General features: G+C 44.9%; 1 protein-coding gene across 1 annotated transcript in view; it reads right to left on the reverse strand.

Annotated features, from left to right (window-relative positions):
• LOC309563082 (NACHT domain- and WD repeat-containing protein 1-like) overlaps positions 1-25,811 on the reverse strand; it is a 220,966-nt gene that overhangs the window by 169,955 nt on the left and 25,200 nt on the right. The window contains exons 4-6 of the mRNA XM_082267388.1: positions 17,666-17,781; positions 8,281-8,386; positions 1,697-1,815 (exon numbers count right to left, since the gene is read on the reverse strand). Coding sequence (XP_082123514.1) covers positions 1,697-1,815; positions 8,281-8,386; positions 17,666-17,781 — 341 coding nt within the window. The remainder of the gene's footprint in view (positions 1-1,696; positions 1,816-8,280; positions 8,387-17,665; positions 17,782-25,811) is intronic.

The raw sequence follows: 25,811 nt of genomic DNA on the forward strand, positions 1-25,811 counted from the left end.
CTGTGGTTACATCACAAGCCACGCCCCTTTACAGTTAGAATCACGCCTCTAGGGACACACTTAATACCTTGATCACCAATAAAGTTGACCCCTTCCCTGCCAGTGTCATTTTTACAGTAACAGTGCATATGTATAGCACTGATTACTGCAGTAATGTCACTGGTTAATGTGAAAATATGTAACTGAAAATTACAATGGTGCGCTAATTACTAAATAATCAAACAAACAAAATTGTCCGTGAATAACTAAATTGATTGAAGAGGAGTCTATTCCATCTGGAAAAAAGGTGTTCCCAAACAAATAGGTGCTGAACGAACTCTTGTGAAGTGATGGGTGCACCATCAGTCCCTTCCTTTCTTCTATTGTAGTCCTCCTGCTGGCACCTCTACCTGTGGAAGCCCATAAAGATCTTGGGAAGCTGCATCCGTCCATCCATCCCTCTGGATTTTTCATCTAGTGTGGCCGTTTGTTTGGATTTCCTGGTTCCACAGCATATGCTTCGTTTTCTCTCCTATGTGGTAAGGGTCCATTCCTATCACTGGGTGTCACTTCCATACACAGTTATTGCATTATATCATGCTCCATTGGACTTTTGTTTGGTAAGAGGTTAATTCACCGATCACTTCACAAGAGTTCGTTCAGCACGTATTTGTTTGGGAACACCCAGATGGAATAGACTCCTCTTCAATCAATTTAGTTATTCATGGACAATTTTGTTTGTTTGATTATTTAGTAATTAGCGCACCATTGTAATTTTCAGTTACATATTTTCACATTATTCATTTATTTTTCACAGTGCTGCTTTTACACATTTGTATTGGTTTTCATTTTTATTCAGTAATGTCACTGGTACCCCCAAAAGTGTCTAAAATATCAGTCAGGGGTCCGATCTGTCCGCCGCAATGTCGCAGTCCCGCAAAAAAAAATCGCAGATTGAAAAAAAAAAACAATAAAAATGACAAAAATCTTTCCCTTAGTTAGTAAACGCGATAACTTTTGCGCAAACCAATCAAAATACGCTTATTGTGATTTTTTTTTTTACCAAAAATATGTAGCAGAAAACAAATTGGCCTAAAATGCTAAGAAATTTTGATTTTTAAATTTTTTTTGGGAATTTCATATAAAAAAATGTGAAAAATATTATTATTTCAAAATTGTCGCTTTTTTTGTTTATAGTGCAAAAAGTAAAAATCGCAGAGGAGATCAAATACCACCAAAAGAAAGCTCTGTTTGTGGGAAAAAGGGACGTAAATTTCATTGGGGTACAGCGTCGCACGACCGCGCAATTGTCCCGTTAAAGTCACGCAGTGCCGAATCGCAAAATAGGCCCTGGTCTTTGAGCAGGAAAATCCTCCGGGGCTTAAGTGGTTAAAAAATGTGCACCAAAAACGCACATCCCCGTGCATTGAAAACACAGCAATAACACACCCGTGTTAGGTTTTTAATGCAGTTTTTTAGTCACATGACCTATGAAAAACACACCATAAGCACAGTAAATTTGTTGGAGAAATTGTGGCAAAATCGCAGTAAAATTATTGCAAAATTGCGTGCGTTTTTGGCACCATTATTGGCATCTTTTTTCTATGCCGAGAACACGATTTTCGGCTGTTATGTTTCGGACTCCGAAATTTCAGTTCATCTCTAATAGGAAGGAAATCATTCAACAAATCTTCTCCATTACATTGTTTTCACTTACTTGGCTGTCCTTCCCACGGTGAGACCAACGCCAGGCATGTGACCGCTCCGGTGTGACCGCACAGCGTCCTTAACTCTGAGGCCGAGAAGACGTCCCACACACGCACCGATGTGTCCCAACTGTCACAAGGGAAAGGGAGAAGGGAGAGAAGATGTAGAGGGAAAGGATAGGAGGAGAAGAGGGACATGGTAAGCATGGAGTGGAGAATGTCATCATGTTCACTGGAGATAAAAAGTCTACACACCCCGGGGTAAAATCTCAGGTTTCTGAGATGTAAACAAATTAGACAAGGATAAATCATTTCCAATCATTGGTGTCAGTGGGAGGAATAGTGTCCCATCATTGGTATCAGTGGGGGGAATAGTGTCCCATCATTGGGTATTAGTGGGAGGAATAGTGTCCCATCATTGGTATCAGTGGGAGGAATAGTGTCCCATCATTGGTGTCAGTGGGAGGAATAGTGTCCCATCATTGGTGTCAGTGGGAGGAATAGTGCCCCATCATTGGTGTCAGTGGGAGGAATAGTGTCCTATCATTGGTGTCAGTGGGAGGAATAGTGCCCCATCATTGGTGTCAGTGGGAGGAATAGTGCCCCATCATTGGTGTCAGTGGGAGGAATAGTGTCCCATCATTGGTGTCAGTGGGAGGAATAGTGCCCCATCATTGGTGTCAGTAGGGGGAATAGTGCCCCATCATTGGTGTCAGTGGGAGGAATAGTGCCCCATCATTGGTGTCAGTGGGGGGAATAGTGCCCCATCATTGGTGTCAGTGGGAGGAATAGTGTCCCATCATTGGTGTCAGTGGGAGGAATAGTGTCCCATCATTGGTGTCAGTGGGAGGAATAGTGCCCCATCATTGGTGTCAGTGGGAGGAATAGTGTCCCATCATTGGTGTCAGTGGGAGGAATAGTGCCCCATCATTGGTGTCAGTGGGAGAAATAGTGCCCCATCATTGGTGTCAGTGGGAGGAATAGTGCCCCATCATTGTTATCAGTGGGAGGAATAGTACCCCATCATTGGTGTCAGTGGGAGGAATAGTGCCCCATCATTGGTGTCAGTGGGAGGAATAGTGTCCCATCATTGGTATCAGTGGGATGAATAGTGTCCCATCATTGGTGTCAGTGGGAGGAATAGTGTCCCATCATTGGTGTCAGTGGGAGGAATAGTGTCCCATCATTGGTGTCAGTGGGAGGAATAGTGCCCCATCATTGGTGTCAGTGGGAGGAATAGTGTCCCATCATTGGTGTCAGTGGGAGGAATAGTGCCCCATCATTGGTGTCAGTGGGAGGAATAGTGCCCCATCATTGGTGTCAGTGGGAGGAATAGTGTCCCATCATTGGTGTCAGTGGGAGGAATAGTGCCCCATCATTGGTGTCAGTGGGAGGAATAGTGTCCCATCATTGGTATCAGTGGGAGGAATAGTACCCCATCATTGGTGTCAGTGGGAGGAATAGTGCCCCATTATTGGTATCAGTAGGGGGAATAGTGCCCCATCATTGGTATCAGTAGGGGGAATAGTGCCCCATCATTGGTGTCAGTGGGAGGAATAGTGTCCCATCATTGGTGTCAGTGGGAGGGATAGTGTCCCATCATTGGTGTCAGTGGGAGGAATAGTGCCCCATCATTGGTGTCAGTGGGAGGAATAGTACGCCATCATTGGTGTCAGTGGGAGGAATAGTGTCCCATCATTGGTGTCAGTGGGAGGAATAGTGCCCCATCATTGGTGTCAGTAGGGGGAATAGTGCCCCATCATTGGTGTCAGTGGGAGGAATAGTGCCCCATCATTGGTGTCAGTGGGGGGAATAGTGCCCCATCATTGGTGTCAGTGGGAGGAATAGTGTCCCATCATTGGTGTCAGTGGGAGGAATAGTGCCCCATCATTGGGTATTAGTGTGAGGAATAGTGCCCCATCATTGGGTATTAGTGGAAGGAATAGTGCCCCATCATTGGGTATTAGTGGGAGGAATAGTGTCCCATCATTAGTGTCAGTGGGAGGAATAGTGTCCCATCATTGGTATCAGTGGAAGAAATAGTGTCCCATCATTGGTGTCAGTGGGAGGAATAGTGTCCCATCATTGGTGTCAGTGGGAGGAATAGTGCCCCATCATTGGTGTCAGTGGGAGGAATAGTGCCCCATCATTGGTGTCAGTAAGAGGAATAGTGTCCCATCATTGGTGTCAGTGGGAGGAATAGTGCCCCATCATTGGTGTCAGTGGGAGGAATAGTGTCCCATCATTGGTATCAGTGGGAGGAATAGTACCCCATCATTGGTGTCAGTGGGAGGAATAGTACCCCATTATTGGTATCAGTAGGGGGAATAGTGCCCCATCATTGGTATCAGTAGGGGGAATAGTGCCCCATCATTGGTGTCAGTGGGAAGAATAGTGTCCCATCATTGGTGTCAGTGGGAGGAATAGAGCCCCATCATTGGTGTCAGTGGGAGGAATAGTGCCCCATCATTGGTGTCAGTGGGAGGAATAGTGTCCCATCATTGGTGTCAGTGGGAGGAATAGTGCCCCATCATTGGTGTCAGTAGGGGGAATAGTACCCCATTATTGGTGTCAGTAGGAGGAATAGTGCCCCATTATTGGTATCAGTGGGGGGAATAGTGCCCCATCATTGGTGTCAGTAGGGGGAATAGTACCCCATTATTGGTGTCAGTAGGAGGAATAGTGCCCCATTATTGGTATCAGTGGGGGGAATAGTGCCCCATCATTGGTGTCAGTAGGGGGAATAGTACCCTCTTGTTGATGACAGTAATAGGAATTATTCCCTATTATGGCAGTGGGAGGAAACGTGCCAAGGGCAAGCAAAGGGAGTTTGGAGATCACTGCTTTATTACATCAAAATGGCTAAAAAAACAGCTGGAAGGGTACACTGGCACTTTTCGGCCACTCCAGGCCTTACTCATAGCTATTAGTGGCTATAAGTAAAGACCAGAGCAGCTAAAACGCGTCAGCACACCTGTCGAGCTGTACAGCAGCTGCATATTTGTGTCTGTCATTGACTTGGACAGGTTGCTGGCAGCAGTCTATATCCTGCACACTTAGGCAGAGAATTACGCCTGGACCTATCCATGTACCCAAACCCCGGCTGCAACCTTTTATAAATAGGTTATTACAAACACAGCCCGGCACTCCAGTAAAGATCCTTGGTATCCTTTATTACGTCAAATGGGTAAAAAACAGCTGACGCGTTTCAGTCACTTACATGGTTAGGTTGAAAAAAGACACAAGTCCATCTGACTCATCCAGGTCTTACTTTTAGCTGCGGTAGCGATGAGTAAGGCTCAGAGCGCATGAAACGTGTCTGCATGGCTAAAGAGGTGGATTTTTTTACCCATTTGATGTACAGGCTGACCCCGCTTTACGTACCCTCACTGTATATACACTCCCGACTACGGACACATTGGCATCTATGGGAAATATTGGACAGTTTGACATGGCACGGCTCCCCTTCTTTAACAATGGCGTCTATGGCAGCCCTCAAATTTTCCACTCGCCCGCTCGCATTTTGTGAGAGTAAAATTATGTAGGGCGAGGTCCGGGAGCCGCTCAGGGGAAGAGAGGAGAGGAAAGCCGGCCAGCCGAAGGATCGGATAATGTCAGAGTGGCGGATCATCCCACTGTAACAGCTTTATTTGTAATTGCCAGGTGCTCGCTGACACACACAGTCCCGCCTCCTAGCCCGGCTTCTTTGATAGACAGAACACCTGGCCAACCGGGATGTGTGACGTCTATCAAAGAAGGCGGGCTAGGAGGCGGGACTGTGTGTGTCGGCGAGCGCCCGGCAATTACAATTAAAGCTGTTACAGTGGGATGATCCGCCGCTCTGACATTATCCGGCCAGCAGTGACATACCAATGGAGGGGGGTCAAGCCGGTACTCGCGCCGATCATCTCATGTTAAGGCAGCTGCTCCCTCGGTCTGCTCGCAGGGGCTGGAAGCAGGCGAGTGTCCAAGGATTTAGCAGCCTCCCTGTGTGACTGGATAGGAGAAACGGTGGGGCGGCTGCATATAGAGGAATTGATTTTTCCATATTACTACTGCAGCAGTTGGATGCCTGATTCTCCTCTCTGCAGGTGGAATATGGAAAGATCAATTCCTCTATATGCAGCCGCCCCACCGCTCCTCCTATTCCAACTTATTTTTTTCTTTTGCTGGCCCCCCCAGTGCTGTACAGCCCCCCCCTCTAAAGCCCCTTAGTGCTCTTCAACCCTCCCAGTGCTCTTCAGCCCCCCCTCTCTAGCCCCCCAGTGCTCTTAAGCCCCCCTTCAGCCCCCCAGTGCTCTTCAGCCCCCCCTCCAGCCCCCCAGTGCTCTTCAGCCCCTCCCCCTCCAGCCCCCCAGTGCTCTTCAGCCCCCACCCTCCAGCCCCCCAGTGCTCTTCAGCCCCCCAGTGCTCTTCAGCCCCCCCCCTCCAGCCCCTTAGTGCTCTTCAGTCCCCCCCCTCCAGCCCCCCTAATGCTCTACAGCCCCCCTCTCTAGCCCCCAGTGCTCTTCAGCCCCCCCTCCAGCCCCCCAGTGCTCTTCAGCCCCCCCCTCCAGCCCCCCAGAGCTCTTCAGTCCCCCCCCAATTCCAGCCCCCCCCAGTGCTATTAGCCCCCCCTCCAGCCCCTTAGTGCTCTTCAGCCCCCCCCATGCTCTTCAGCCCCCCGCCCTCCAGACCCTTGATGGGCACTGATGAGGCTGCAGTGATGGGCACTGATGAGGCTGCACTGATGGGCACTGAAAACGTTGTTATAAATATTTTTTTTGTAACTTCTGCATTGATGCAAAAACATTTAAAGTGGATTTCCGGCCACAAAAAAAAATTTTCAATGAAAATACCCCCGGGACAGTCAGGGCTAGTACATTCCACAATGGCTAGCCTCTGATCTGTCCCGGTCCGCACTTACCTGCAAGAAATACTCACTTTTAAATTTTCTTCTCCAGCGTTGCTATCTCTGTTGTGGGCAACTGAAGCCGGCGCGATCCTCTTCTGCGTCCTCTTCTGTGTCCTCTTCTCCCAGAATGCGCCTTCACCGGCCCCTCTCGTCACTTCCGGTGCGGCGCCGCATTCCTCCATGTGACGAACGGGGCCAGGGCCGTCAAATTGATTCCTGGGAGCGATGACGTTCAGCTCCCAGGAATCATTGCAAACCGGAAGTGACGGCGCGGGCCGCGGCCGCAGAGGGAAGAAGTGGAAGAAAGGTGAGTATTTCTTTCTACAATAACAAGGTAAGTAAAACAAAAAAAATCCTAACTATCCATTTCCTTTGCAGGTAAAGAAAAGCAAGCAGATGGCCACAAAATTGATTATGTCGATTTTGTGGCCAGAACTCCGCTTTAACAGTGTAATTTTAGGAGATCATTTATGAGGGCGTGTTTAGGGGTGGAATTAGGGGCGGGGCAGGGTAGGAGTTGGGTGGGGCAACTGGTGGCGAGTAACCCTTAAGGCCTGGCTAGTAGTTTAGGACTTTAAATTTGAGCCTTGGTTTATGGGAAATATTGGACAGCTTGACATGGCACTGCTCCCCTTCTTTAATGATGGCGTCTATGGGAAATATTGGACAGCTTGACATGGCACTGCTCCCCTTCTTTAATGATGGCGTCTATGGGAAATATTGGACAGCTTGACATGGCACTGCTCCCCTTCTTTAATGATGGCGTCTATGGGAAATATTGGTCAGGTTGACATGGCACTGCTCCCCTTCTTTAATTATGGCGTCTATGGGAAATATTGGACAGCTTGACATGGCACTGCTCCCCTTCTTTAATTATGGCGTCTATGGGAAATATTGGACAGCTTGACATGGCACTGCTCCCCTTCTTTAATGATGGCGTCTATGGGAAATATTGGACAGCTTGACATGGCACTGCTCCCCTTCTTTAATGATGACGTCTATGGGAAATATTGGTCAGGTTGACATGGCACTGCTCCACTTCCGGCTCCCCTTCCTTAACGATGGCGTCTATGGGAAATATTGGTCAGCTTGAAATGGCTCTGTTCCTAAACCATAAGTGACAGGGACACCAAACTTGGGGAGCACAGAGAGGGGACCCAGGACTACAACATATCTGATTTTGGGGTAGAGCAGCTTGCCTAGGTAATCTACCATGTCGCAGTCCTGGGTCCCCTTAACATTCTCCTTAAGTTTGGTGTCCCTGTCACTTATGGTTCAGAAGCAGAGCCATGTCAAGCTGACCAATATTTCCCATAGATGCCAATGTTAAAAACTGGGGTGCAGTACCACGTCAAGCTGACCAAGATCTCCTATAGAGCTAGTTTATTTACATGTATTGAGAAGTGAAAAAGAGTGTTGCTTCACTTTAAGTACATTTTCCTTTCACATACACGCTCTGGTCCCATTGTGTACTTAAAAGTGGGGTACGCCTGTAATGAAGGATTCCAAGGATCGTTACTGGAGCCTCATCCGGTGTTTGTAATAATCATTAGTGAAGCAGCTGTCAGAGGCCGAAGCTGAACGCCGGTGTTCCCTGATGGATGGAAGTGGGTGAGGTGAATGAGTGCAGATTTCATACTTTGCATGACTTTTACATATAGACCTCTCAATGTATATCCAAATATCAGCTGCCCGTCTCACCTCCCAGAAATGATATATCTGTCATGGACGAGGACAGCCGTTATAATATCGCTGTGCCCCTCTAAGCTGTGAACAAGGAACTGAGAGTCCTGTAGTGGAGAGCCACCTATGGGAAAACGTGATAGAATTATGAGGATAACCCCCATTATCCCCATAACAAGGAATTATAATGAATGTAGTGGAGTGTATTAGAGCACAATGTGTGCAGGACAAAGGGAAGGCACAGATAGAGAGGAAAGAGCAAAGATGAATCCGAAATTGTGAAAGAAGCAAAAAAGGAAAATACAGACAAGAACAAGAATTACACCCGGAATGAAAAATAATGAGATAAAATACAATGCAAAAATCTCCAATAGACAAACATGGAACCACTAAAGAGTCAGCTCACCCAACCACTAAAGGGTCAGCTCACCCAACAGAGATCTTCCAGACCGAGCCATCACTCAGGGATAAATCCATCATTCAGGGATAAATCCATCATTCAGGGGTAAGTGACTGTGTTCTCTTTAAAGCTTTCACCCCAATCCACCCATTGATGCTCCCTTTTGCTGGGCTTCCTTTTCACTCAGTCAGCTGAAGCCATGGTATGATATCATTAACCCGCTGTTCAAAATAAGACCCATGGCTTCAACTGACCGAGCGAAAAGGAAGCCCCTCCCTCACATGAAGCCCATCCCCCACATGAAGCCCCTCCCTCACATGAAGCCCCTCCCTCACATGACTGTGTTTTGGACCTGTAAAGGCTAGCTACACCTTTAGCAACATTTCCCTGTACAATCATTACTGAGATATCATCTGTATAAGTCATTAGTAAGATCTCATCTGGAATATGCAGTTCAGTTTTGGGCTCCAGTTCTCAGAAAGGATATCGGGGAACTGGAGAAAGTGCAGAGAAGGGCAACCAAACTGATAAGAGGCATGGAGGAGCTCAGCTATGAGGAGAGATTAGAGGAACTGAATTTATTCTCTCCTGAGAAGAGGAGATTAAGGGGGGATATGATCTCCATGTATAAATACATAAGGGGGGGATATGATCTCCATGTATAAATACATAAGGGGGATATGATCTCCATGTATAAATACATAAGGGGGGATATGATCTCCATGTATAAATACATAAGGGGGGATATGATCTCCATGTATAAATACATAAGGGGGGATATGTTCTCCATGTATAAATACATAAGGGGGGATATGATCAACATGTATAAATACATAAGGGGGGATATGATCTCCATGTATAAATACATAAGGGGGGGGATATGATCACCATATATAAATACATAAGGGGGGGATATGATCACCATGTATAAATACATAAGGGAGGATATGATCTCCATGTATAAATACATAAGGGGGGGATATGATCTCCATGTATAAATACATAAGGGGGATATGATCTCCATGTATAAATACATAAGGGGGGATATGATCTCCATGTATAAATACATAAGGGGGGGTATGATCTCCATGTATAAATACATAAGGGGGGATATGATCTCCATGTATAAATACATAAGGGGGGGGATATGATCACCATGTATAAATACATAAGGGGGGGATATGATCTCCATGTATAAATACATAAGGGTGGATATGATCTCCATGTATAAATACATAAGGGGGGATATGATCTCCATGTATAAATACATAAGGGGTAGGATATGATCACCATATATAAATACATAAGGGGGGGATATGATCACCATGTATAAATACATAAGGGAGGATATGATCTCCATGTATAAATACATAAGGGGGGGGATATGATCTCCATGTATAAATACATAAGGGGGGATATGATCTCCATGTATAAATACATAAGGGGGGATATGATCACCATGTATAAATACATAAGGGGGGGATATGATCACCATGTATAAATACATAAGGGGGGGGATATGATCTCCATGTATAAATACATAAGGGGGGATATGATCACCATGTATAAATACATAAGGGGGGGGGATATGATCACCATGTATAAATACATAAGGGGAGATATGATCTCCATGTATAAATACATAAGGGGGGATATGATCTCCATGTATAAATACATAAGGGGGGATATGATCTCCATGTATAAATATATAAGGGGGGATATGATCTCCATGTATAAATACATAAGGGGGGATATGATCTCCATGTATAAATACATAAGGGGGGGATATGATCTCCATGTATAAATACATAAGGGGGGGGATATGATCACCATGTATAAATACATAAGGGGGGGATTTGATCTCCATGTATAAATACATAAGGGGGGATATGATCTCCATGTATAAATACATAAGGGGGGATTTGATCTCCATGTATAAATACATAAGGGGGGATATGATCACCATGTATAAATACATAAGGGGGGATTTGATCTCCATGTATAAATACATAAGGGGGGATATGATCTCCATGTATAAATACATAAGGGGGGGATATGATCACCATGTATAAATACATAAGGGGGGATATGATCTCCATGTATAAATACCTAAGGGGGATATGATCACCATGTATAAATACATAAGGGGGGGGGGATATGATCACCATGTATAAATACATAAGGGGGGGATTTGATCTCCATGTATAAATACATAAGGGGGGATATGATCTCCATGTATAAATACATAAGGGGGGGATAGGATCTCCATGTATAAATACATAAGGGGGGGATATGATCTCCATGTATAAATACATAAGGGGGGATATGATCTCCATGTATAAATACATAAGGGGGGGATATGATCACCATGTATAAATACATAAGGGGGGATATGATCACCATGTATAAATTCATAAGGGGGGATTTGATCTCCATGTATAAATACATAAGGGGGGATAGGATCTCCATGTATAAATACATAAGGGGGGATATGATCACCATGTATAAATACATAAGGGGGGGGATATGATCTCCATGTATAAATGCATAAGGGGGGATATGATCACCATGTATAAATACATAAGGGGGGATATGATCTCCATGTATAAATACATAAGGGGGGATATGATCACCATGTATAAATACATAAGGGGGGGATATGATCTCCATGTATAAATACATAAGGGGGGATATGATCACCATGTATAAATACATAAGGGGGGGGATATGATCTCCATGTATAAATACATAAGGGGGGGATATGATCTCCATGTATAAATACATAAGGGGGGGGATATGATCTCCATGTATAAATACATAAGGGGGGGGATATGATCTCCATGTATAAATACATAAGGGGGGATATGATCTCCATGTATAAATACATAAGGGGGGGATATGATCACCATGTATAAATACATAAGGGGGGGGATATGATCTCCATGTATAAATACATAAGGGGGGATATGATCTCCATGTATAAATACATAAGGGGGGATATGATCTCCATGTATAAATACATAAGGGGGGATATGATCACCATGTATAAATACATAAGGGGGGGATATGATCACCATGTATAAATACATAAGGGGGGATTTGATCTCCATGTATAAATACATAAGGGGGGATATGATCTCCATGTATAAATACATAAAGGGGGGATATGATCACCATGTATAAATACATAAGGGGGGGATATGATCTCCATGTATAAATACATAAGGGGGGATATGATCTCCATGTATAAATACATAAGGGGGGATATGATCACCATGTATAAATACATAAGGGGGGATATGATCTCCATGTATAAATACATAAGGGGGGATATGATCTCCATGTATAAATACATAAGGGGGGATATGATCACCATGTATAAATACATAAGGGGGGGATATGATCACCATGTATAAATACATAAGGGGGGATTTGATCTCCATGTATAAATACATAAGGGGGGATATGATCTCCATGTATAAATACATAAGGGGGGGATATGATCACCATGTATAAATACATAAGGGGGGGATATGATCTCCATGTATAAATACATAAGGGGGGATATGATCTCCATGTATAAATACATAAGGGGGGATATGATCACCATGTATAAATACATAAGGGGGGGGATATGATCTCCATGTATAAATACATAAGGGGGGGATATGATCTCCATGTATAAATACATAAGGGGGGGGATATGATCTCCATGTATAAATACATAAGGGGGGGGATATGATCTCCATGTATAAATACATAAGGGGGGATATGATCTCCATGTATAAATACATAAGGGGGGGATATGATCACCATGTATAAATACATAAGGGGGGGGATATGATCTCCATGTATAAATACATAAGGGGGGATATGATCTCCATGTATAAATACATAAGGGGGGATATGATCTCCATGTATAAATACATAAGGGGGGATATGATCACCATGTATAAATACATAAGGGGGGGATATGATCACCATGTATAAATACATAAGGGGGGATTTGATCTCCATGTATAAATACATAAGGGGGGATATGATCTCCATGTATAAATACATAAAGGGGGGATATGATCACCATGTATAAATACATAAGGGGGGGATATGATCTCCATGTATAAATACATAAGGGGGGATATGATCTCCATGTATAAATACATAAGGGGGGATATGATCACCATGTATAAATACATAAGGGGGGATATGATCTCCATGTATAAATACATAAGGGGGGATATGATCTCCATGTATAAATACATAAGGGGGGATATGATCACCATGTATAAATACATAAGGGGGGGATATGATCACCATGTATAAATACATAAGGGGGGATTTGATCTCCATGTATAAATACATAAGGGGGGATATGATCTCCATGTATAAATACATAAGGGGGGGATATGATCACCATGTATAAATACATAAGGGGGGGATATGATCTCCATGTATAAATACATAAGGGGGGATATGATCTCCATGTATAAATACATAAGGGGGGATATGATCACCATGTATAAATACATAAGGGGGGGGATATGATCACCATTTATAAATACATAAGGGGGGGATTTGATCTCCATGTATAAATACATAAGGGGGGATATGATCTCCATGTATAAATACATAAGGGGGGATAGGATCTCCATGTATAAATACATAAGGGGGGATATGATCTCCATGTATAAATACATAAGGGGGGGATATGATCACCATGTATAAATACATAAGGGGGGATATGATCTCCATGTATAAATACATAAGGGGGGATATGATCACCATGTATAAATACATAAGGGGGGGGATATGATCACCATTTATAAATACATAAGGGGGGGATTTGATCTCCATGTATAAATACATAAGGGGGGGATATGATCTCCATGTATAAATACATAAGGGGGATATGATCACCATGTATAAATACATAAAGGGGGGATATGATCACCATGTATAAATACATAAGGGGGGGATATGATCTCCATGTATAAATACATAAGGGGGGATATGATCTCCATGTATAAATACATAAGGGGGGGATATGATCACCATGTATAAATACATAAGGGGGGGATATGATCACCATGTATAAATACATAAGGGGGGGGATTTGATCTCCATGTATAAATACATAAGGGGGGGATATGATCTCCATGTATAAATACATAAGGGGGGGGATAGGATCTCCATGTATAAATACATAAGGGGGGATATGATCACCATGTATAAATACATAAGGGGGGGATATGATCTCCATGTATAAATGCATAAGGGGGGATATGATCTCCATGTATAAATACATAAGGGGGGGATATGATCACCATGTATAAATACATAAGGGGGGATATGATCTCCATGTATAAATACATAAGGGGGGATATGATCACCATGTATAAATACATAAGGGGGGATATGATCTCCATGTATAAATACATAAGGGGGGGGGGGGATATGATCTCCATGTATAAATACATAAGGGGGGGGATATGATCTCCATGTATAAATACATAAGGGGGGGGATATGATCTCCATGTATAAATACATAAGGGGGGATATGATCACCATGTATAAATACATAAGGGGGGGATATGATCTCCATGTATAAATACATAAGGGGGGGGATATGATCTCCATGTATAAATACATAAGGGGGATATGATCTCCATGTATAAATACATAAGGGGGGGATATGATCTCCATGTATAAATACATAAGGGGGGATATGATCTCCATGTATAAATACATAAGGGGGGGGATATGATCTCCATGTATAAATACATAAGGGGGGATATGATCTCCATGTATAAATACATAAGGGGGGATATGATCTCCATGTATAAATACATAAGGGGGGATACGATCTCCATGTATAAATACATAAGGGGGGGGATATGATCTCCATGTATAAATACATAAGGGGGGATATGATCTCCATGTATAAATACATAAGGGAGGGATATGATCTCCATGTATAAATACATAAGGGGGGATATGATCACCATGTATTAATACATAAGGGGGGATATGATCCCCATGTATAAATACATAAGGGGGGGATATGATCTCCATGTATAAATACATAAGGGGGGATATGATCCCCATGTATAAATACATAAGGGGGGATATGATCCCCATGTATAAATACATAAGGGGGGATATGATCTCCATGTATAAATACATAAGGGGGGTATGATCTCCATGTATAAATACATAAGGGGGGGATATGATCTCCATGTATAAATACATAAGGGGGGATATGATCTCCATGTATAAATACATAAGGGGGGGGGATATGATCTCCATGTATAAATACATAATACATAATAATGGTTGAGCCAGATGGACTTGTGTTTTTTTCAACCTGACTAATTATGTGACTATGTAGCATGTTACATGTGACAACCTTATTTAGGGTAACATGTTGAGAAGCACTCCAATCCTCACCCCCTGAGTCAACTCAACCCTACATAGAAGTGGGAGTTCCTCTCCCCCACAGCAGCTGTCACTTATAAAATCATTGCGGCTGTGCTGTGCAGATCTGTGAATGAATAAACTACAAGTACTGTTTGCCAATACGGGAAATGGACTTGTGGTTCTCAATGGACTACAAAGGACTGATCAGAGCACTCACAGTCCTTCGACATTTCCCGCAGCTCAGTAACTGACATCCCATACAGAGGCACCGCAGAGAGCTGTAGGAAATGTCTGCAGGAGTCTGACATTGCACCCGCAGTCCACTGACCTGAAGGCTCCTGTGTAAAAAAAATTATAAATGCACATTTTGTATCCTGCATTTAATATTTTTTTCTTATAGGTGAACATAAAGGAACCCTAGACTAAAATGAGCCCTTGCAGTGCAGTCCATGGTGGGTGGAGCTCTGCTGCTGTTTTGAATTTTCATATTTAATTAAATTACTTAAAAATACCCAATAGACCCGGAATCTCCAAACTACGGCCCTCCAGCTGTTGCAGAGCTACACGTCCCATGAAATATTATAAAGCTCTGACATTCACAGACATGACTAGGCATGATGGGAATTGTAGTTCCTGAACAACTGGAGGGCCATAGATTGAAAATCCTTGCAATTGACCTTTATTGCAAAAACAAATTCTGTTCATAAAGTTGAAGAGTATTGGATGCAGAAAGACTGAGGGCCTCATATATAACGCAGTGAATGGTCTTATGGCAATGTTCTTTAGCCACTAAAGGACCGGGCCTATTTCTGACACTTGTTGTTTGCAAGGTAAAATTAGAATTGTGTGCTAGAAAATTACTTAGCACCTCCAAACATTATATATATATATATATAGTATCTCTCAAAAGTAAGTACCCCACACACACTCACACATTTTTTTAAATATTTTATTCTATCTTTTCATGTGACAACACTGAAGAAATGACACTTTGCTACATTGTAAAGTAGTGAGTGTACAGCTTGTATAACAGTGTAAATTTACTGTCCCCTCAAAATAACTCAACACACAGCCATTAATGTCTAAACCGCTGGCAACAAAAGTCAGTACACCCCTAAGTGACAATTGGGACCAATTAGCCATTTTCCCTCCCCGGTGTCATGTGACTCGTTAGTGTTACAAGGTCTCAGGTGTGAATGGGGGGCAGGTGTGTTACATTTGTTGTTATCGCTCTCACTCTCTCATACTGGTCACTGGAAGTTCAACATGACACCTCATGGCAAAGAACTCTCTGAGGATCTGAAAAAAATAATTGTTGCTCTACATAAAGATGGCCTAGGCTATAAGAAGATTGCCAAGACCCTGAAACTGAGCTGCAGCACGGTGGCCAAGACCATACAGCGGTTTACCAGGACAGGTTCCACTCAGAACAGGCCTCGCCATGGTCCACCATAGTAGTTGAGTGCCGTGCTCAGCGTCATATCCAGAGGTTGTCTTTGGGAAATAGATGTATGAGTGCTGCCAGCATTGCTGCAGAGGTTGAAGGGGTGGGGGAGGGGTCAGCCTGTCAGTGCTCAGACCATACGCCGCACACTGCATCAAATTACTCTGCATGGCTGTCATCCCAGAAGGAAGCCTCTTCTAAAGATGATGGACAAGAAAGCCCACAAACAGTTTGCTGAAGACAAGCAGACTAAGGACATGGATTACTGGAACCATCTCCTGTGCTCTGATGAGACCAAGATAAACCTATTTGGTGTCAGATGGTGTCAGGCGTGTGTGGGGGCAACCAGGTGAGGAGTACAAAGACAAGTGTGTCTTCCTACAGTCAGGCATGGTGGTGGGAGTGTCATGGTCTGGGGCTGCATGAGTGCTGCCGGCACTGGGGGGCTACAGATCATTGAGGGAACCATGAATGCCAACATGTACTGTGACATACTGAAGCAGAGCATGATCCCCTCCCTTCAGAGACTGGGGGGCAGGGCAATATTCCAACATAACGACCCCAAACATACCTCCAAGATGACCACTGCCTTGATAAAGAAGCTGAGGGTAAAGGTGATGGACTGGCCAAGCATGTCTCCAGACCTAAACCCTATTGAGCATCTGTGGGGAATCCTCAAACAGAAGGTGGAGGAGCGCAAGGTCTCTAACATCCACCAGCTCTGTGATGTCATCATGGAGGAGGGGAAGAGGACTCCAGTGACAACCTGTGAAGCTCTGGTGAACTCCATGCCCAAGAGGGTTAAGGCAGTGCTGGAAAATAATGGTGGTCACACAAAATATTGACACTTTGGGCCCAATTTGGACATTGTCACTTAGGGGTGTACTGACTTTTGTTGCCAGTGGTTTAGACATTAATGGCTGTGTGTTGAGTTATTTTGAGGGGACAGTAAATTTACACTGTTATACAAGCTGTACACTCACTACTTTTCATTGTAGCAAAGTCTCATTTCTTCAGTGTTGTCACATGAAAAGATAGAATAAAATATTTACAAAAATGTGAGGGGTGTACTTACTTTTGTCAGTTGCAGGTACATACTAATTTTTAATCGGAGGCTCTTTATCTATGACCCCCCACCTCACCTTGACTCTTCAGTTTTACTTTTGGAGCAGGCTGAGCCGTTGTCTTTTTGGGGGCTGTCTTAGGAGGGGTGCGCTTCTTCCCTGGAGGCTCCAGGAGTGAGGAGGACGGTTCCAAGCTGTGGGGACAAAAGGACAAAACTCATAGACAAAGACACAAGGCAAACCCCTGACACTTATCAGTTGTCTTTCAAAAGAACAAAAAAAAGCAACAATGGTGTGTAGCTCACACTAACACGTCCAATCATAAACCATCTTTTACAGGTCTCACTTTGAAAATAACAGAAATCTTACAGCTTCAGCCTCGTGCACACAGAGCGATTTTACAGCCGCTTTTAGGAGCGTCGGGCGTTTTTATTTGCAGGTTAAAAACACCCCCTCCATATTTTTCTAAGGCCTCCTGCACACACGGGCGTTTTCAAGCTGCAAACAAAACCCAGGGCCAGCGGATTACGAGGACCGGCGTTACAGCTGTAAAAACGTCTGACGCTGCTAAAGGCCTCATACAGCGCTAAGCCACGTCAAGGGTTTTTTTTTTTTTTTGACATGTCAAAATCAAGGATTCCCTATGAGAGCCCATTGATTTGAATGGAAGTTGCATCCAAGTAGGATAATGATGATCCAACTTCTGGTGGGACTTGTGCTCTGCGGCTCTTGAAGCGGACCCCACGCCAAAATAAAAACAAAAATGGGGGGGGGGGGAATCCATACCAGGCCCTTTAAGTCTGATATGGATCTTGAAAGGGAGCCCAGGCCAAAATGAAAAAAAAAAAAAAACGGAGTGGGGTCCCCCTCAAGACCATACCAAACCCTTTGGTCTTGTATGGATTTTAGAGGGGAACCCCCACACTCCAAAAAAAAAAAAAGTTTGGGGACCCCCGAGACCATATCAGATCCTTTGGTCTGGTATGGATTTTGAGGGGAACCCCCATGCCCAAAACCCCCACACTCCAAAAAAAAAGAGTTTGGGGACCCCCCGGAGTCCATATCAGATCCTTTGGTCTGGTATGGATTTTGAGGGGAACCCCCACGCCCAAAACCCCCACACTCCAAAAAAAAAAAGTTTGGGGACCCCCCCGAGACCATATCAGATCCTTTGGTCTGGTATGGATTTTAGAGGGGAACCCCCACGCTCAAAACCCCCACGATCCAAAAAAAAAAAAGTTTGGGGACCCCCCGAGTCCATATCAGATCCTTTAGTCTGGTATGGATTTTGAGGGGAACACCCACGCCCAAAAAAAAAATAGAAAAGTTTGGGGACACCCCGAGACCATATCAGATCCTTTGGTCTGGTATGGATTTTGAGGGGAACCCCCACGCCCAAAACCCCCACACCAAAAAAAAAAAAGTTTAGGGACCCCCGAGACCATATCAGATCCTTCGTTCTGGTATGGATTTTAGAGGGGAACCCCCATGCCCAAAACCCCTATACTCCAAAAAAAAGGTTTGGGGATCCCCCAAGACCATATCAGATCCTTTGAGAGGAACACCCACGCCCAAAAAAAAAAAAAAGTTTGGGGATCCCCCGAGACCATATCAGATCCTTTGGTCTGGTATGGATTTTGAGGGGAACACCCACGCCCAAAAAAAAAATAGAAAAGTTTGGGGACCCCCGAGACCATATCAGATCCTTTGGTCTGGTATGGATTTTAGAGGGGAATCTCCACGCTCCAAAAAAAAAGTTTGGGGATCCCCCAAGACCATATCAGATCCTTTGGTCTGGTATGGATTTTAGAGGGGAACCCCCACACTCCAAAAAAAAGTTTGGGGACCCCCTGAGACCATATCAGATCCTTTGGTCTGGTATGGATTTTAGAGGGGAATCCCCACGCTCCAAAAAAAAAGTTTGGGGATCCCCCGAGACCATATCAGATCCTTTGGTCTGGTATGGATTTTGAGGGGAACCCCCACACTCCAAAAAAAAAAAAAAAGTTTGGGGACCCCTGAGACCATATCAGATCCTTTGGTCTGGTATGGATTTTAGAGGGGAACTCCCAAACCTAAAACCCCCACACTCCAAAAAAATAGAAAAGTTTGGGGACCCCCCGAGACCATATCAGATCCTTTGGTCTGATATGGATTTTAGAGGGGAATCCCCACGCTCCAAAAAAAAAGTTTGGGGATCCCCCAAGACCATATCAGATCCTTTGGTCTGGTATGGATTTTAGAGGGGAACCCCCATGCCCAAAACCCCCACACTCCAACAAAAAAAAAGTTTGGGGACCCCCCCGAGACCATATCAGATCCTTTGGTCTGGTATGGATTTTGAGGGGAACCCCCACGCCCAAAACCCCTACACTCCAAAAAAAAAAAAAGTTTGGGGACCCCCGAGACCATATCAGATACTTTGGTCCGGTATGGATTTAGAGGGAAACCCCCACGCCCCAAAAAAATAGCCGTGGGGTACCCCCGAAAATCCATACCAGATACCCCTTCCCCCCCCTTGTTCCTGGACCATAGCAGGCCACACGCCCTCAATATGGGGATGTGGATGCTTTGGGGCAGGGGGGGCTCTGGCTCCCGCCCGCAGACCCCCACGACCACCACCCAGGGTTGTTGGGAAGAGGCCCTTGCCCCCATCAACATGGGGACAAGGTGATTTTGAGGGCGTGTGGCCTGGTATGGTCCAGGGATGGGGGGGGGGGGAGCTCGCTCATCCCCCTTCCTTTCCTGACCTGCCGGGATGCATGCTCGGATAAGGGTCTGGTATGGATTTTGCGGGGTTACCCCAAGCCGTTTTTTTTTTTGGGCCGTGGAGGTTACCCTCAAAATCCATACCAGACTGAAGGGTCTGGTATGGTCTTGAAGGGGAAGGAGACCCAACGCCTTCTGTTTTTTCATTTTGGCATGGGATTCCCTTTCAAGATCCATACAAGACTCAAAGGGCCTGGTATCAAACTTGGGGGGGGGGGCCCCACGCGGTTTCTTTTTTTTTTTTTGTTTCTTTTTTTTCATCCTTCAAGATTCTCAGAGCGCAAGTCGGATCATCATGATCCCATTTGGATGTGACTTCTATTCAAATCAATGGGCTGAAAGTCGGATCAAAGACGACTCTCATAAGCCAGGGCTTGACAAATTTTCCTGAAATCTAGGAGCCAGCTAAAAAAGTTAGGAGCCAGTTTTTTTTTTTTAACTAACAACCAAGCTTTATTTAATAAAACGGATACTAAATTTACACAATAAATACGACTAGAACCCCACTCTCCTCTATAGCGCAATTGGATGGAAACAGACTGTCTGTCTCTTTCCATCCGCTGCCATCTGATCCGATCCACGGGATGGATAGAAAATGGAACCACCATCCGTCTGCTTTTGGCGGACAGGATCAGATGGCGGCAGATTACTGCTCCATAGAGGAGAATGAAGGCGATGAGGAAAAAAAAAAAAAAGATTTTTTTTTTAACCCCTTTACCACCGGAGGATTTTGCTGTCTTACGTCTGGGCCACTTTTTGCGATTCGGCGCTGTGCGACTTTAACTGACAATTGCGCGGTCGTGCGACGCTGTACCCAAACTAAATTTACGTCCTTTTTTTCCCACAAAGAGATTTCTTTTGGTGGTATTTGATCACCTGTGCGATTTTTACTTTTTGCGCTATAAACAAAAAAAGAGCGTAAATTTTTAAAAAATAACAAAATTTTTAAATTTTTTGGGCAATTTGTTTTATGCTACCTATGTTTGGTAAGAAAAAAGATCACGATAAGTGTATTTTGATTGGTTTGCATAAAAGTTATTGCGTTTACTAACAAAGGGAAAGATTTTTGTCATTTTTGGTGTTTTTTTTTTTAACGAGTAATGGCGGCGATCTGCGATTTTTTTTTTGCGGGACTGCGACATTGCGGCGGACAGATCGGACCCTTGACTGAGGTTTTTGACACTTTTGGGGTTACCAGTGACATTACTGCAGTAATCAGTGCTATACATATGCACTGTTACTGTAAAAATGACACTGGCAGGGAAGGGGTTAATTTTATTGGAGAGGGAGGGGTTAATGTATGCCTGGTGCTTACTGACGTGTGTGGGGGGAGGGGACTGTGTGACACAGGGACAGATCGCAGGTTGAGCTATGCTGAACCCTGCAATCTGACCCTGCCTGTCACTTAGGAGATCCACCCACTTTTGTTTACACAAGCAGGCGGATCTCCACACTAGATCCCCGACGATCGGGGAAGAGCAGCGGCGATCGCCACTGCTCCTCCCCTGGCCCGACTCCCGCTGTGACTGAAAACAGCGGGAGCGCGCCGCCAAGAAGGGGGAGTGTCTGGCGACGTAGGTCTACGTCGCCAGACGATAACAGACCACTTTGCCGCAGTAGTGCTCGAGTGAGCAGACGGCAAGTGGTTAAGAATAATAATTGGAAAAAAAAAAAAAGAAATATTTTTTTTTATTTTTTTAATAATTAAAAAAAAAAGAAAAAAATATTATTTATTTTTTTTTACATTTAAAAAATAAATTAAAATAATAATAACCACACTCCCTGTCAAAGGTAACTAACTGGACAGGGAGATGGTAATTCATTGAGAACAAACAGGCAGTGGAAACAGTCATTACTCCCGGCCACCACAAGAGGGCGCCAGTTCCCCATTGGAAGCCTCTCATTTCAAGTAGGCCGAAAAGCCGGGGCCTCAATTTTCGGACGGTGCGGAAGTCCGTGCAAAAATGACAGGACACCTTCTGCAGGGCACCCCAGGCGCCAGGTCGCTAATTCTAGTCGCAAATGCGACCTGGCGCCCGGGGATTGTCGAGCCCTGTCATAAGCAACCATTGATTTTGAATAGAGGCAAAGAAACGCTGCTAGAAGCGAATGCGGCGAAACGCGCGTTAAGGCCAATGGAAAAAGCTACTAAAATTGCGTTTTTACAGCTGCTTTGTCCTGGCCTTGGTAGTGGCTTTACAACCCACTAAAGGCCACCTGCAGAAAATCACAGAAGGGGGCGGAGACAAGACCAGTCACCCTGCACAAGGAGGGAGAGCAGCAGTGACTGGTCTTTATTATAGGAGGCCCCTGCACAGAGACAAAATGCAGAAGTTGTTTAAAGCAGTTGTAACCCTAAAAAAAATTATCCTGTTCCTTTAAAGCACAATAAACAGCATAGTGTTTCTGCAGTGTCATTTGTCCCTTTCTATGCTGTAAGATACCTGGTTGATCCTGCCTGATCCTGTGTCCCCCTAGGTGTGCTGACCACGGTAATCATGGCTGCTGATCCATGATACCATGGTCAGTTTATGTGCCTCTGTCATCCTGCAGTCTCTCCCTCTCCCCCTCCCTCCCTGCTTGTCAGCTCAGTAGTCTGTGTGTGTGAGCCATCTCCTCCCCGCCCCTCCCCTCCGTATTCCACCGTGGCTATAAAGTCACGTAGTACACTTACTGGTATCCCCTCTGTTATAGCAAGATATACTGATATACTATATATATCTCAGCCCCTCCCCATGTAGTCCTTAGATCAGAGAAGGAGAGCGGTTGGAGGTAACGTGACCTCCCAGCTGATGTGAGAGGGGAATCTCAGCCCCTCCCCATGTAGTCCTTAGATCAGAGAAGGAGAGCGGCGGGAGGTCACGTGACCTCCCAGCTGATGTCAGAGGGGAATCTCAGCCCCTCCTGCTGTAGTCCTTAGATCAGAGAAGGAGAGCGGTTGGAGGTCACGTGACCTCCCAGCTGATGTGAGAGGGGAATCTCAGCCCCTCCCCGTGTAGTCCTTAGATCAGAGGAGAGCGGTGGGAGGTCACGTGACCTTCCAGCTGATGTCAGAGGGGAATCTCAGCCCCTCCCCGTGTAGTCCTTAGATCAGAGAAGGAGAGAGGCGGGGGGTCACGTGACCTTCCAGCTGATGTCAGAGGGGAATCTCAGCCCTTCCCCGTGTAGTCCTTAGATCAGAGAAGGAGAGCGGCTCCCCTTCTTTAACAATGGCGTCTATGAGAAATATTGGTCAGCGTGGCATGGCTCTGTTCCTAAACCATAAGTGACAGGGACACCAAACTTGGGGAGCACAGAGAGGGGACCCAGGACTACAACATATCTGATTTTGGGGTTGAGCAGCTTGCCTAGGTAATCTACCATGTCACAGTCCTGGGTCCCCTTAACATGCTCCTTAAGTTTGGTGTCCATGTGAGGTAGCCACCTCACAGGCAGCATCCCTGCAGCGAACAGGGATGGGTCGTTCAATGTGCCAGGGCGAACCTAAGCTGAATGCTCGATGGCAGGCTGGGGATCCATCTGGCACTCAGCCCTGAGATCCAGGGCGGCCAGTCCGAGACCCAGCTCCGCATGACGATTCTTCATCTGAAGATCCTAAACTAAAGCTGACAAAAAATAACAGCTAGTTAAAGGAAAGAAAAATACTTGAAATAAAATCAAAAAGGGTAGAAGGCTGAGACTGAAGCCCCAGCACAGGAAAGCCTGCTACTCCTAAGCTAGGCAAGATCAAACTGAGTTGGGAATGCTGGTGCAGGGAGGTATTGACTGAGGGGACAGCCCCTAGGGGTGTGTCTCTGCTAAAAGCTTTTGTTATTAACAATTCTTGTTGCCTAGCTACTCCTGCGGAGAAAAGGTCAATACCCATTGGTGAAGACTTGTGAGTGGGCGGCGACTGTCGGAGGACGTAAGAGAAATTTGATTTTTACATTTTTTGGGGGGGAATTTCATATAAAAAAATGTGAAAAATATTATTTTTTCAAAATTGACGCTCTTTTTTTGTTTATCGCGCAAAATCTAAAACTCGCACAGGTGATCAAATACCACCAAAAGAAAGCTCTGTTTCTGGGAAAAAAAGGACGTCAATTTTGTTTGGGTACGGCGTCGCACGACCGCGCAATTGTCAGTTAAAGTCGCACAGTGCTGAATTGCAAAAAGTGGCCTGGACGTAACACAGCAAAATCCTCCGGTGGTAAAGTGGTTAACGAGTAATGGCGGCTATCTGTGATTTTTTGCGGGACTGCGACATTGCGGCGGACAGATCGGACCCCTAACTGACATTTCTGACACTTTTGGGGGGAGCAGTGACATTACTACAGTAATCAGTGCTAAAAATATGCACTGTCACTGTAAAAATGACATTGGCAGGGAAGGGGTTAACACAGTGGGTGATCAAGGGCTTAAATGTAAGCCTAGGGGAGTGTTCCTTTTTTTTTTTTTTTTTTAAAGGTAACTTTATTGAACAAAACAAATAAAAACATACAATTCCAATACAGTAAAAAAAAGACAAGGAATATTAAAATAAGAGAGATGCCCACGTAGGACGCGGTGCATACATGCCATATACTAATATGAAAAAAACAACAAAAGGGGGCATGGAAAGAGCAATAGTAAATCACCCAGGGGGGGTGGGGGGAGGAGGAGGGGGAGGAGGGGGAGAAGGGTAGACTAACAGGGGGAGCATGATTATCATGTATAGAATTAGAAAACCTGCAATGACATCTCTTAAGTAGAATCAGTAACCGGAGAAGTAGAGAGGTCAGAATCTACCCATAGGGACCACATTTTACGAAACTTTTTAGGACAACCTCTAGCCTCATAGGTCATTTTATAGAGAGGCAGTACTTGGTTAATAAGGGAAATCCAGAAGGGAACGTCAGGGGGAACATCAGATTTCCAGCGTAGCGCTATAGCCTTCCTAGCATAGAAGAAGGTCAGACGTAAAAACAATTTAGTGCAGGCAGGAGCATCCTCTTCATCCACATAACCCAACAGACAGCGAAGGGGGCTACAAATATTAGGCAGCTGGGTGATGTCATAGAGGAGTGTTTTCTAACTGCATGGGGGATGGGCTTGTGAAATGATCATAGAGACCTGTGATCCTATATAGAAGGAGCTCTGTGATCATTCCAGAGAGAAGAACGGTCAGCTGTGATTACAACATCCGACCGTCCTTCTCTCTCAGCGAGCAGTGATCGCGGGTGTCAGGCAACAATCAGAGCCACCTGCCCCATGCATCGGAGTCCCCGTTGCCGAGTCCCCGCCCCTAGGTGCAGGCACGTGACCGATGTGGAGCTACGTTGGTTCGTGCAGGAGGGGCTGCCTGCCGCAGTAAATCTGCGGTGGGCGGTCCTTAAGTGGTACAGTTAGGATTTGATTGGTCTTCCACGGTAATCACGTTTATTTAATACACATGCCCTGGGAAGATTTACCTTCGGTGAATGTTTGGTGAATGTCT

The sequence above is a fragment of the Pelophylax lessonae genome (genome assembly GCF_965119305.1).
Source record: "Pelophylax lessonae genome assembly, chromosome: 9".
NCBI classification, from domain to species: domain Eukaryota; kingdom Metazoa; phylum Chordata; class Amphibia; order Anura; family Ranidae; genus Pelophylax; species Pelophylax lessonae.